Here is a 12,746-nt window from a genome sequence, read left to right on the forward strand (position 1 = left end):
CCTCACCTATGCCCAGTGTTCTGCTTGAAATAAAAATTTAAAAAATTTCAGAAGCCTTATTTATAACACTTTCCTCTTGTCTTCTCTCTCCCCTTTTCTCACCAAGCATTCTGAGAATCTAAAAAAAAAAAAATTAATTTACTTTGACAATACAGAAGCTTAAGAGAAGACTAAAAGTCCCTGTCAATAAGGCAGCAAGTTCCTATTCCTCTTCGTGCCTTCATCCACTGCACTTTCAAGTTTGGGAATATAATCATCCAAATGTTTGCTTTGAGAGAGAGCCTCTTTCCCATTAGGTATAGGAAAGGGCCATGATTCTGGAGGATGTTATGGGAAGCTTTTCAGTGTAAGTGATCTTAAGACTCTGTCCTTCAGAAAACAGCTTAATCGGTATGTTTGTAAGAGATATTGAAAAATGTTGCCTGGGGTGTTACTGGATAATGCAGGAAAGAGTAGATCTCCTGTTTAGTAGGAGTTGTCAGTAAGCAGAGTATATTCAAAACAACACCAAACATCAGTGTACAGAGTACTAAACAGCATGTTTGTTTGCAGCTTCAGGAAATTGCATGCTTGCTTTGAATTAATAATTGTTAAAGCAACTTCTAGCATACCTCTTTTATTTGTTGAGGTAGAATTGAGGGGTTTCTCTTTCATTTTTGAAGCTTGTGGTTCTTCTATTGCCAGAGCTGCTGTGAAGTTTTATTTTTAAAACAGGTTTCCTTCTCTTTCAGTAGCTAGTGATACACATTTCTTTTACACTGACAGTTTAATTTATAACAATTTTAGAAGAGGATACTGGGTGTTATTTAGAAGATTAAATAGTAACAAATATGGCATCAAAATCAAATGTTAATATGGTTAGTTTGTGGACATCTTAGTAAAGGTAAGGCGTTGGTTGATAGGAATAAGCAGGATTTAGACTGGGAAATAATTAAGAGAATAATTAGTTTAATACATGTATTTATTTTAAATATAGATCTAAGAAAGCAAAAAACTCGATAGATAAATCCACTGAAACTGATAATGGCTATGTGTCCCTGGATGGGAAGAAGGCAGGTAGAGGCAGTGAAGAATGTGTGCAGAGCCACGAACGTCGCTGTGAAGTGATTAGGCCAGAGGAGACAGGGTGGAGCCCTTCCACAGTGAGAGACTCCTTGAGCAACCACAGCCACCACAAAGTAAGTGTGTTTGTTGCTTTTTATGATGCCTTTGATGCATTTTTATCCATTTTATTCTTAAAAATAATTTTAAAATTAAATTAGGTTTAGGGTCCTGGAGCCAAAAATTATGGTGAGTTGTTTTAGTTCATCATATTCCTGGCCTTTCCTTTTTCTTGTAGGAGGAACTTTAATGGTACTATTTAACATTCTGTATTTCAGTGCACAAATTTGTGTGCTGTGCTTTATCTGTGGGTATTTCCTGACCAGGTAAATGTTCTGTACCTTATCTGAGAGTCTGGGCATCTATGATCTGTCTCTGTGATAAAATGGAACAGATTTTGGATTGCTGACAATTTGTAATTTTGAGGTCATTCTGAGCATTTATTTGCCGGTGAATCATCTTCCTTTTTTTTTGTTTGTTTTTTTGTTTTTTGTTTTTAATCTGTGTGAAAGATGAGGAAAGCAGGATTTCCCTTCAAGTGAAATTGGCAGGACTCTATAGTGAGGAACAGGAATGAGAGGGAATAATAGAATCATTACAGATTCATTGGAAGTGATCATGGACGAAAGCAGAACTTTTAATTTGTCTCAGTCTTACTATCTCCTGGATATCCTGTATTCAAAGTAACACACATTAGTGACTTCAATATTCAACATACATCCTCTAAGCACTTCATTCTTGTAAGAGGTGGCAAATGTTAACTTTGTGCTGAATATGTTGATAATTCACTCTTACAGTTTTGGTTGGTTAGTTTGGAATTTTTAGTTTGGTTTGTTCTCTTTTCAGATGTGGATACATTTTCTCTAAGCCTATCTTGTATGTTCAGTTTATGAAAAACCACATTTAAAATGAGAGCATCATAATCTTTCTTGAGGCTAATATGAGCTAGACCTTCCTTTGAAAAAATGCTTTTGATGTTACAATTTCTGTTCCATAATTCCTCCTCTGCCAATTACTTTTGAGTCTTGAAAATGCATTAATATCTGGTTTAATTGAGCATAGATACCAAAGTCATAGAAAGAGATTTGATTTCACTAATTGAGAACAAGACTTAATAAATACCTCTCTGTGTCTTACTAATACTGTACTTTTTGCCCTAGGATACTCACAGGACTGTGACAAATTTATCAGATGAAGTTTCTAGTGAGGAAGGGCCTGACACTGGCTATTCTTTACGCCGTAATGTAGAGCGCACTTCTAGCGATTGCACCCTTCGGAACAGGAAATCTCACCATTATAAGAAGCATTACCCTCTGGAGGTATGTTCATTTCTGTTGCTTCTTGCCTGTAAATTCTTAAAGCCACTTGACTTCTTATTGAGTAAGGTGTATTGAGTAAGCAGCTTGTGTGTACTTGCTTGCTGGCTGGAGTTAAACTACGACATTTCCACAATTTTTTTTTCCCCTGTATCAGATTTTAGGAGTCTCTAAATTGGAAGTCATGCTAATGAGGAACAGAGATTTTTTATTTTTGTCTTTGTTTAATGACGGTGTTTTGAAATTAAGATGTTGTAATCTGGTTTCTTTGAACTTAATCCTATTTTTCTGTTTTTTGTAAGGAGACTAAAATACGTTCAGTAGATTATGGATTGGGTTATGGTAACTCTGTTGATATCTTGTAACACCAGTTATTTCTGCTGGAAATTTGCTTTGCTGCAGAAACAGTAGTAATTTGGAATATGCAGATTTTCAGCATGGTACTTACTACTCCTGTTTCTCTCTATTTAATATTTTGGATTCACTCGCTTTCTTGTGGAGAAGTCTGATTGACTCTGAGTTTTCATTTTCTTGTTTGTTGAAACAACAATATAAAATCTTGTTGTGAAAGGTTAACAAAATTATTAAAGTATAAAAAACCCCCCAAAATTTTAAAAGACATTACAGCTTATAATAGGGGACTTCACAGATTCCATATTAGTGAAATCCTTAATTGTAAGGACTCAGACATTGAAAGAGAATGGGATATCTTATTGTGGTTTTGTTTATTTATTCATTATTTTTAAAAATTATGGTGTTTTGCTAATGGTATGCAACTTCACTTTTTAAAGGCTGTATTGCTGTTTTTTCACTAACGCTGAGCAAAAAAAACCAAGAGTAAAATCAGCACTGACTAAAGTGCTGGCAAATGGGCTTGATAGGCAGAGTAAACTCTCTCCTTGATATAGGAAAAATATATTGGAGGGGTTTGGGTAATGCTTGCTCTGATCACAGCTGCAAAGCCTTGAAGTTCATACTTTGTATAAAAAACATTATTAAATAAGCTATTCTTTCACTCATTTCTCACAGACTTTGGTTAGAAAGAATCCAGAATGTTAATTGCTCTCAGCATTTGATGCCTTTTGCGTGTGTGGTTTGTGATGGTGGCACTGTTTGTTTCATGTTACAGAGGATGTCCCTTCACTGTGTGCTTGTGCAGCCATAGTGCTTCACAGGAGGAAGCAGAAAGACTCCATTACAGTTGATTTCTTTTGTTTTTCAGCTTAGATATATTTGAGTGCTTCAAAGCTAGGGAAGACTTTGTAGATACCTTCAGAAGCTGAAGAGACAAAATGTTCTCCATGTTGAGCTGTGGCAGTACTGTCTCACACTTACTCCCTGTTCACTGATCTGACTGATGCAATGAAAGAGGAAGCTTTTCTTTCTTGCTACCAACTCGCCTCCCCCACACCATTACAAAAGAAATGCAACAATAGTTTTCAAACCAGTGAAAGCTTTCTTTGTATTTAAAAGAAAAAAAATTAGTCAGTGGATATACTCTCAAATTCTGTCCTACATTTTCTTTTATCTTCACGTTTATGTGTCTACTTAATTGTTGTTTGAGCAAGCTATTTTTCATGTTCTTACTTCAGCCTCAGTGGTACCCAGTAGTGACTGCTTTCTATAAATATCTTCTTTTTTGCTTTAAAAAACCCCAAAACTTCAGACTCTTTCTGCATTGATGTTATCCCGCTCTTTGTAAAAGGTGGAGAAGGAGTTCAGACCAAATTTTTTCGAAACATTTCTTTACAAAATGGTTTGCATAAAATACATTAAACATGATTTTCAGAAAGGATGAAGAACATTTCTTCACATAGTAATGGACTATGAATAACAGTAAGGTAGTATGTGTGCTGAAACAATGCTTAATTTTGTTTTCAGCGTAAAAAATTCTGTGTTCTCAAGATAAATTAGTAGAAAGAAATAACCTTGGTGTTAAGAGGGAATGGAAATTGCCAGAGTGTGGCCGTGAGTAGGCTGATAGTGCTTTTAATACCACACCCCTGTCTTGCTAGAAATGGATTCTGTTTATTGTAGAAAGCATTGTAAACTCTACATTATTTTTCCAAAGACATCAGTGGACTGTTTCACATGTATGCATTTGAATGTCCCAAACTTAAGATTTTTGTTTGTTAATCTAAGAGCTGGGTAAAACTTAAGTTTACAAAGGCATACTCGTTTGTCAAGCGCAGTTTGTTTAAAATAATTAAAATTTTATGTCTAACTGTGCAGATTACACACAAACCTGGCATTAGCTATGTGTACCCTTGCTTATTTTTCCCCTCTATACCTGATGCATCTCACTCTGTCTTTGAGAAGGTATGTTAGTAGTAACAATGTGACTTTAGAGGACTCAGTACCTCAGAAGTTTGATATAGATTGAGTCTGTCGCTCAATAATTGCTGTTCAATTCTAAACTAATGAGCTCTAAAAATCTGTGAAGTAGTTGTTTCCTTTTAATAATGAGTATAATTTGATTCTTCCTTATGTGACCCCCTCCCTGAAAAGCAGGGACCATGGACTGTTGCTTTTTGGTACAGTATCTTAAAGTATGGAACCTCTTAGACACACTTGCAATAAACATACAAATCTTTCTGATGACAAGGATAATGGATTAGAACCTGAAAATCCAGGTAAACACAGACTCACTAATCTGAACTTTATAACATCTCTGCCAGGAAATGATGTAGAATAAAAGAGCAGCATTAATTCCAGTGGATGTTTGGGTTTCAGGATACACCGAAATCAGGTACTAGCTGCAGTTCTCGGTGCTCGAGCTCCAGGCAAGACTCTGAGAGTGCAAGGCCAGAGTCAGAAACTGAAGATGTGCTGTGGGAGGACCTCTTGCACTGTGCTGAGTGCCACTCGTCCTGTACCAGCGAGACAGACGTGGAGAGCCCTCAAGTGAACCCGTGTGTGAAGAAAGAATTCAGAGATGACCCATTTCATCAGGTTGGTATCCAGCAATTCTGGCTTTTTACGCTGCGCACAAGTTCAGTGTTACCTATCACATGTCACAGAAGGCCTGGGAGAAAGATCTATATTAGATGGCAGCAACAAAGCCAAAGTGATTTGCTAGAATTAAAACAAGTAAAACTTGATTTCTACTACTCAGTCATTAATTTGTCAAAAGAAGAGGGTATGATAATATATCAAAATAGCCTACAGAATATTTGACTGTTTGAATCTTAATTCTAATTTAGGGCAAGTACTGATTGATTTAAGTTTCCTCTGTGATAGGTGTTTCTGTTTTGTTGTTTATTTTTCTATTTTGGGTGGGTTTTTTCTTTGTTTGTTTGTCTTAATTTTTTTGTTGTTGTTTGGGGTTTGGTGGGTTTTCTCCCACTTGTTTTTCACTAGAGGAATTTGTTTTTATAAGCACTTATCAGTCATCTTTGTTTGCTTATTTAGAATCGTATGTATAAGAAAAGCAAACAAAAGGATAACATTTGCTTTATATATATATATATATATATATGATATCATGGGTGTATTATACATTTCTGAATTCTGTTTAGGTATGATTTTTTAACCTTAAAGTTAATAGCAATTTGAATTATTTTGTCTAGTTTTTTTTATTTTATTTCATTTTTGTTTCTTCTTGCTTGCATTCCATAAAACACTAAACCTTGGAGTAGTGAGTTGAATTACAGTATCTATGTTGACTTGAGGATTAATATTGATTTGACCAGCTGAGAATTTTTCTATTTGATTGCAGATTGTAAATTTTTGAGTTTCAGCTCCTGGTGTTGGTACTCCCTCTAGAGGGAGAGCTTGATAACCTGTGGTTAAGAAAAACCTGCAACAAATATTTACACTATTTGAATATTATAAATAATTTCTTCTTCACCCAGTGGAAGTAAGAAGGCAGATAATGGAGTACTGAGCAGATTACAAAGATTTCAGATCAATACTTACAAAGCAAGCAATAAAATGAAAATAAAGCTTTACTTTTAATCAATGACAATCAAAATCTAAAAATAATAGCGTGCCCTTGCCTCTGCCAGAACCACCACTTCCAGCAGTGTGATGCACAAAATGCCAGGTGACTAAAGCTGAAAGCAGTTTTAATCTCCTCAATGGGACAGGAGGGAGACAGGGCTGAGGAAAATGAAGAAATGGCCACAGCAGTTCTTGTCACCTCAACTTTTTTTCCATATTTTTTAGTTCTCAATTGGCTCTGTGGTTTGAAAAAAAAGGTCCCTGAGCCCTAAGTGTGTTCAGAAGATTAATTAGATTGCTTGGCTCTAGGAACTGACTGTATTTGTGAGACACCTACTGCTCTCTGAGGCTGGCCAGACACAGTGTGCACAGGGGCATCTTTATGCATAACAAGGATTGTGAATTGTACAAATATCATACAGAGCAAATTAAAAAAAATCTGTTTCCCTTAGGCTTAACTTGAGAAGAGTGCTTTTCACAATGTTGGAGATAAATTTAAAAAAAAAAAGTGTCAGAATTAAAAATTATGGAAGCAGAATTTTGTTTTCTTATTTCTCTCTTCTTCAGTATGTTTGAGTGAAAAAGAAGCCAATAAATCCTTAATCCCATTAACTCATCCTAATTAGAAAATGGAATATAGAGGAGAGATTTCTGTTCGCATAGCTATTTCTTGGTAAAGAAAGGGATGGTTTTGAGGAATGAGGTTAACATATAGTAGAAATAAGTGCTATATAGCAATATTTTTGTCAATTTAAAGTGTTTTGGTTTGTTTTTTTTGTGGAGTTTTTTGTTTGGTTGGGGTTTTCGGGTTTTTGTTGGTTTTTTGATAGTGGTTTTTTTTTGGGGGGTGGAATTTTTTTGTTTTTCATTTGTTTTTGTGGCTTTTTTGAGGGGGAGGGGGGTTTGTTAGTGTATTGCTGACAAAGGCATATTGACATGAAAATAGATTTTTATTTCTCATGGAAGATATTCTTGGTCTTTCCCAGAGTCATTTGCCTTGGATCCACAGTTTGAATCCAGGACTAGAAAAAATAAGTGCAATTGTATGGGAGGGTAATGACTGCAAGAAAGCAGATATGTCTGTCCTTGAAATCAGTGGTATGATAATGAACAGAGTGAGTATTTGTTTTACTTTATGCAAATATTGTATTTAGAATTGTAAGCACTACCACTATCACCACTGTCACAACCAAGCTTGGTTTATGGTTGGTTGGGGAGGTTGTTGGTTGGTTTTTTGTTTGGGTTTTTTGTTGGTTGGTTGTGGGTTTTTAAATTCGTTTATTTTGTTGTTCATGTTATTGTTTAAGTATCTGTTATTCACATTATTGTTCTATGGCTTACATCACTCTGATTTACTTGTTACCACTAAATTAAAGAGCTGCCAGATCTTCAATGTTGGGAAAATAAAAGGTGTTTGCATTGTTAGGTGCTTGCTTGCATAGCCAACCTCAGTTTTATTGATAGATGCTGTGAATATACGAGTTTATCTCCTTGATTTCACTGAACAAGTACTTTATTGCATTAGGAATATACAGATCTGAGTATCTGGATGCTAAAGTTAGGATTGGAAAAGAGAGCTTTCCTCTTTAGGAGACAAACCTCTAAGAGGATGAGTGGGATGTTCTCAGTAGTCCTCCCTCCTGTTTCCTAGTACTCCTCTCCAGGAAACAGTTGGAAATGCATTTAATTGATGTGCTGTTTTTCAGTGTAGACAATGTGGGTATTTTGTAGGTTGCTCATAAAGTCCAAGAATAGCCGAAGAAAACTCTCACTAGTCCTGACAAGTTGCTACTCACTCTCTCCAACTTGTCAACTTGTTAAAAAGCAACTTATTCCCAAACATAATTCTGATCTCTGCCTGACTCAGAGACTTTACAGGTTTGGATGCAATACACAGCAGAGAGAAACTCAGCAAGCCATAACCAGGACAACAGAACTGCAGTCCTGTCTGCACTGCAAACACTTTGATTCCACTAAAAAGGATACAACCTAAACCAAACAGAAACAGGAAAAACATACAGGATCTAAGCAGCCTAGGCTGATTGGCCTACTTGGCTAATTCAGCAGCAAATTTTTAATGCAGGAATATGCACTGGAGCTTAACTGCAGTGCTTTATCATTGTGATTAATAAATTATTTGTCTTGTTTGGTTCCTGTGCATTAAGTGCTCTTTGAGGACTTCCAGGTTTTTTAATAGTAAAATGGGAAGATGATTGAAGTTTTCATACAATTTACCAGATTGTAAAGTGTTCTTTGTGATAAAATAAAAACGTTAATATTTTGTTTATTGAATGAATGACAAAATCATTCCGAAATAAAATAAATACTTTGTTTTCTTTCGTTTTTAGGTGAACAGCTATATACCAGGAATTGGCTATCAGATTTTTGGAAATGTCATATCTTTAATCTTGGGTTTAATGCCCTTTGTCTTTCGACTTTCCCAAGCTAAAGATTTAGAACAACTAGCTGCACATTCTGCCACTGAGCTTTGCATGACTGCATTTGGATCAGATGGAGATGTTCTGGTTCTCTCAATGGTTATTATAAGTTTTGTGGTCCGGGTGTCGCTAGTGTGGATTTTCTTTTTTCTACTCTGTGTAGCAGAGAGAACATATAAACAGGTATGGATGGACAGCAGACCAAGACTTCATCTTCATTCATTTGTGTTTTTTGACTTTTTGGGTTTTTTAAACTTGTTTTCTTCAGCACGCTCTGAGTCATAGATCAGTGATGAGAAACACTTCAGTGGGCTTGCAGTTCAGGAGATGACTCAATTCCAGTGGACTGAAATCTCCAAAGCTAAAAGGGTTTTGTTGTTGTGGGATTTTTTTGTGGTTGTTTTTTTTTTTTTTCCTGGAGAGAATTTTTTGGGGAAAATTCGCTCTGTGCATTAACCCAATGCTTAGTCATGTCCCAGTTTGTTTCAGCTTCCCACAAGGAGAAGTAGTTTCTAGAAAAGAACTTCATAAATTTCCAATGTGTTTCATCCAAAGCCTTCGATTTAATTCGCAGAACCATAGAAAGGTTTGGGTTGGAAGGAACCTTAAAGATCATCCAGTTCCAACCCCCTGCCATGGGCAGGGACATCTTCCATTAGCTTGCTCAGAGCCCATCCAACCTGACCTTGAACACTGCCAGAGATGGGGCATTCAAAACAGTTCTGTCCATCCCTGGCCAAGGCCCTGCCTGCTTTGTTGTTAGATCAGTTCTGTAGCTGGAGATGGTGAGAGCTGCTCTCTGAAGTTCTAAACCATTGCTTGCTACTGCAATTGAAGCTTCAAAGAGCAACCTTGCTAGCTGCAGCGTATAGATAGCAGTCTGCAAAAGAAACATTTGTATTCTTTCTGTTCTCAAATTATAGTCCAAATATGTGATGTGATACACTAGAATAGAATTAACCTGCTTATAATAATGATTTCTATTGAAAGGAACTTCGGTGGTATAGGTACTCTCTATTGCAAATAATTGGCAGGGTTTTTTACCCCCAAATTTTAAGAGCATGGCAGATCTGTTGTCTAAAATTTGAAGAAAGGAACTCAAAGCATAGCTAAATTTTGTTAATCATTAGAATGTGGAGACTTTTAAAATGTTTTAGTGTATTTCCTCTCTTTAATAATATGCTGCATTTATTTCTGGTTTATATTAGCATGTTTTAATTTACTCTGGTACATTGTACATTACCTTGACATATTTAGTGAAGTCTATTCTCTTATTTTTTAGTACCTCTGAAAATCTTTTAACAGTTAAGGTAATGTTTTTTTTCTCTCTGCAGAGGCTACTTTTTGCCAAACTTTTTGGTCATCTGACATCTGCCAGAAGGGCAAGAAAATCAGAGGTACCTCACTTCCGCTTGAAGAAGGTGCAGAATATAAAAATGTGGCTTTCTCTCAGGTCCTATCTAAAGGTAAAAAAATGTATATTTTTACTTTAATAAGATTTTAACACATTTAATAACTTTTAAATGTCTTAAAATAATGTATGTTTATGTTCTAACATAAAGTATCTCCTATGCTGCTGATGGAAGGTAGGTGGTGTAGTCTGAGTATTTCCTCCTGTACACTTACCAAGGGTGTGCATATGGCCCATATTTGTTTCACTTCTGTGACTCTGGGCCAGCAGTGCCTGCAGGCAGACAGATTTTGAGAAAGTTAATGTGTGGTTTTTATCTTGGATTAAAACCTGAGTGTGTTCAGAATTGGAGTCTTGTCTTAGTAATGCCAGCTGAAATGTTATGTGAATATGTTGGGTAAAAAGCGACCACTTGTAGTCTAATACTGACAGATTTTATTTTAAGAATCTCATCAGTTGGTGTCATTAACACAAGGAATTTGTACAGCAAGACAGTTCTTGTGTATTTTTGCTGTGAGTGTATGGGTGCCAGGTGAAGCTAGAAATTATGCCCAAGTATTATCTGTAAGACATTCTGATCCCTAAATCTCCTATCTCTAGTTTTTGCAGGCAGAAAAAGATTTGTGAAAATATTAGGGAATTACGGTGTGGAAGCTGGAGAGCATGGAAAGCAGGAAGTATAAGCAAACAAAATTTAGTGTGGTGCTGGTGGGGTGGAAGGAGGGATAACATCCCTTGGATAATAGAATGCAGTTTGGGTGAACTAAATTTCTGCAGATGGTAGCCCTGTTGTGGAATGTCTTCCCTTCTTTCCTTGTAACCACACTTGTATATTCCACCTTTTGCTGTGCCACCAGGAACATTGGTGTAATAATGTGGCTAACAGAAAAGTGGTCAGAGGCAGGTGTGAGGGAACTGACTCAGCTGAGAAATAACCAGTGAAGAACAGTGTGATTCTAAGTAGCTGTGCTGAACACCAGTGCTGATGGGGTGGGGTTTCTCTCACGAGTGCATATCCTGCATTTTCAGCGTCGGGGTCCTCAGCGCTCCGTGGATGTCATCGTTTCATCTGCCTTCCTGCTGACTATCTCAGTTGTGTTTATCTGCTGTGCTCAGGTGAGGAAACATTACTAGTAGAGAAACAGCCATGACTTAAATAGTTTTTACAACAGTTTTGAGTGCCTTTAGCATGGGGATTTCTGGGAAGTGGGAAGACCCCAGTGAAAAAACAGTGTTAGCTATTAGAGTTTTTGGAATAGAGCTCTGTTTTCTATCATCATTTCATCTTTAGAAATTTTTTTTGTAATAACAAAAGAAAATTTTGTTGCAACAAATCAGAGTAATCACTAATGGTGTGGGGTCTAATGAGGACAAGTGGTGGATTCTACACCTGGGACAATGTGATTCCTGGAGATGTCCTGTGCAGGACCAGGAGCTGGCTTGATCAATGATCCTTGTGTATCCCTGCCAACTCAAGATAATCTGTGATACCACTGTTATGTGTTAAATCTGTGTCCCTCATTTTTCATTGTGGTTTTTGGAACACTTTTTTTTTTTTTTTCCCCCCTCTTCATTTTGCATCAAAACACACTTCTGCAAAGACAGTTGATACTGAGCTTGGTTAATGCTTTTTGTGAGAAACAGGCTTGTTGGCTATATTTGCCTGCCCTCTAGTGGAAAATCTTGTAGTAAGCAAATCTATGTGTAAAGAAGATTTCTGTTGCTTAAGATTTGACTTTGAGCTTCTTTTTCAAATTATGGGGGATCTTCTGCATGGCTTCTGGTTGCATTTTCTTTCCAATTTCTGACTAACTCTATTATGTTTGCCTGCTAGCTAACTATAAATATTTTATTAGGAATGTAATTTACATAAAATTTAGTACATGTGAGGGTGTATTTTTTTTTATCCCATGTAGTGCCTCTGCAAGTTTGAACAGGAGTTTAAAATTGTCTTTGTGTACTTTTTTATTTATCTTTTCTCAGACCTCATATCTCTGATACAGCATTGATTAAAAATTTAGTCAAATTTTTAATCAAACTTTCCGTATATTTATTTATGGGATATGTTTGTTGAAGTTGTAGAGATACTTAACTGTTTTTTATTGTGTCATAATGTCATTGTTATTTCAAATTAAATTTTGATTTCTTTTCTCTTTTTTTCTTTTCAGCTACTTCACATGCATGAGATTTTCCTTGATTGTCACTACAACTGGGAACTTGTAATTTGGTGCATTTCTCTAACCCTTTTTCTCTTAAGATTTGTTACTCTTGGCTCTGAAACAAGTAAAAAGTACAGCAATACCTCAATATTACTTACTGAGCAGGTGAGAATTTGTATAGACCTATGTTTTTATATCTAAACAGCTCATTCATCTGGTAGGTCTCAGGCCTTGTAGATTATTAGAATAGTTTGGATTAGGGAGTTAATTATAGGAGAAGTGAAGCAACTTTGCAACCCAGAGTTCAGTTTCTGAGATAAATGTTTGACTCTATCCCAACTTCTGTTTAAGTGAGTGGGCTTAGAGGCACCATCTCCTT

At 36.2% G+C, this 12,746-nt stretch overlaps 1 protein-coding gene across 3 annotated transcripts in view; it reads left to right on the plus strand.

The window, feature by feature from the left end:
* PHTF2 (putative homeodomain transcription factor 2) overlaps positions 1–12,746 on the plus strand; it is a 63,641-nt gene that overhangs the window by 42,486 nt on the left and 8,409 nt on the right. For all 3 annotated transcript variants that reach the window (XM_066318728.1, XM_066318731.1, XM_066318730.1), the window contains 8 exons: positions 977–1,178; positions 2,262–2,420; positions 5,151–5,369; positions 7,346–7,474; positions 8,708–8,980; positions 10,132–10,263; positions 11,238–11,324; positions 12,377–12,532. In XM_066318728.1, coding sequence (XP_066174825.1) covers positions 977–1,178; positions 2,262–2,420; positions 5,151–5,369; positions 7,346–7,474; positions 8,708–8,980; positions 10,132–10,263; positions 11,238–11,324; positions 12,377–12,532 — 1,357 coding nt within the window. The remainder of the gene's footprint in view (positions 1–976; positions 1,179–2,261; positions 2,421–5,150; positions 5,370–7,345; positions 7,475–8,707; positions 8,981–10,131; positions 10,264–11,237; positions 11,325–12,376; positions 12,533–12,746) is intronic.

The sequence above is a fragment of the Sylvia atricapilla genome, chromosome 5 (assembly GCF_009819655.1).
Source record: "Sylvia atricapilla isolate bSylAtr1 chromosome 5, bSylAtr1.pri, whole genome shotgun sequence".
NCBI classification, from domain to species: Eukaryota; Metazoa; Chordata; class Aves; order Passeriformes; family Sylviidae; genus Sylvia; species Sylvia atricapilla.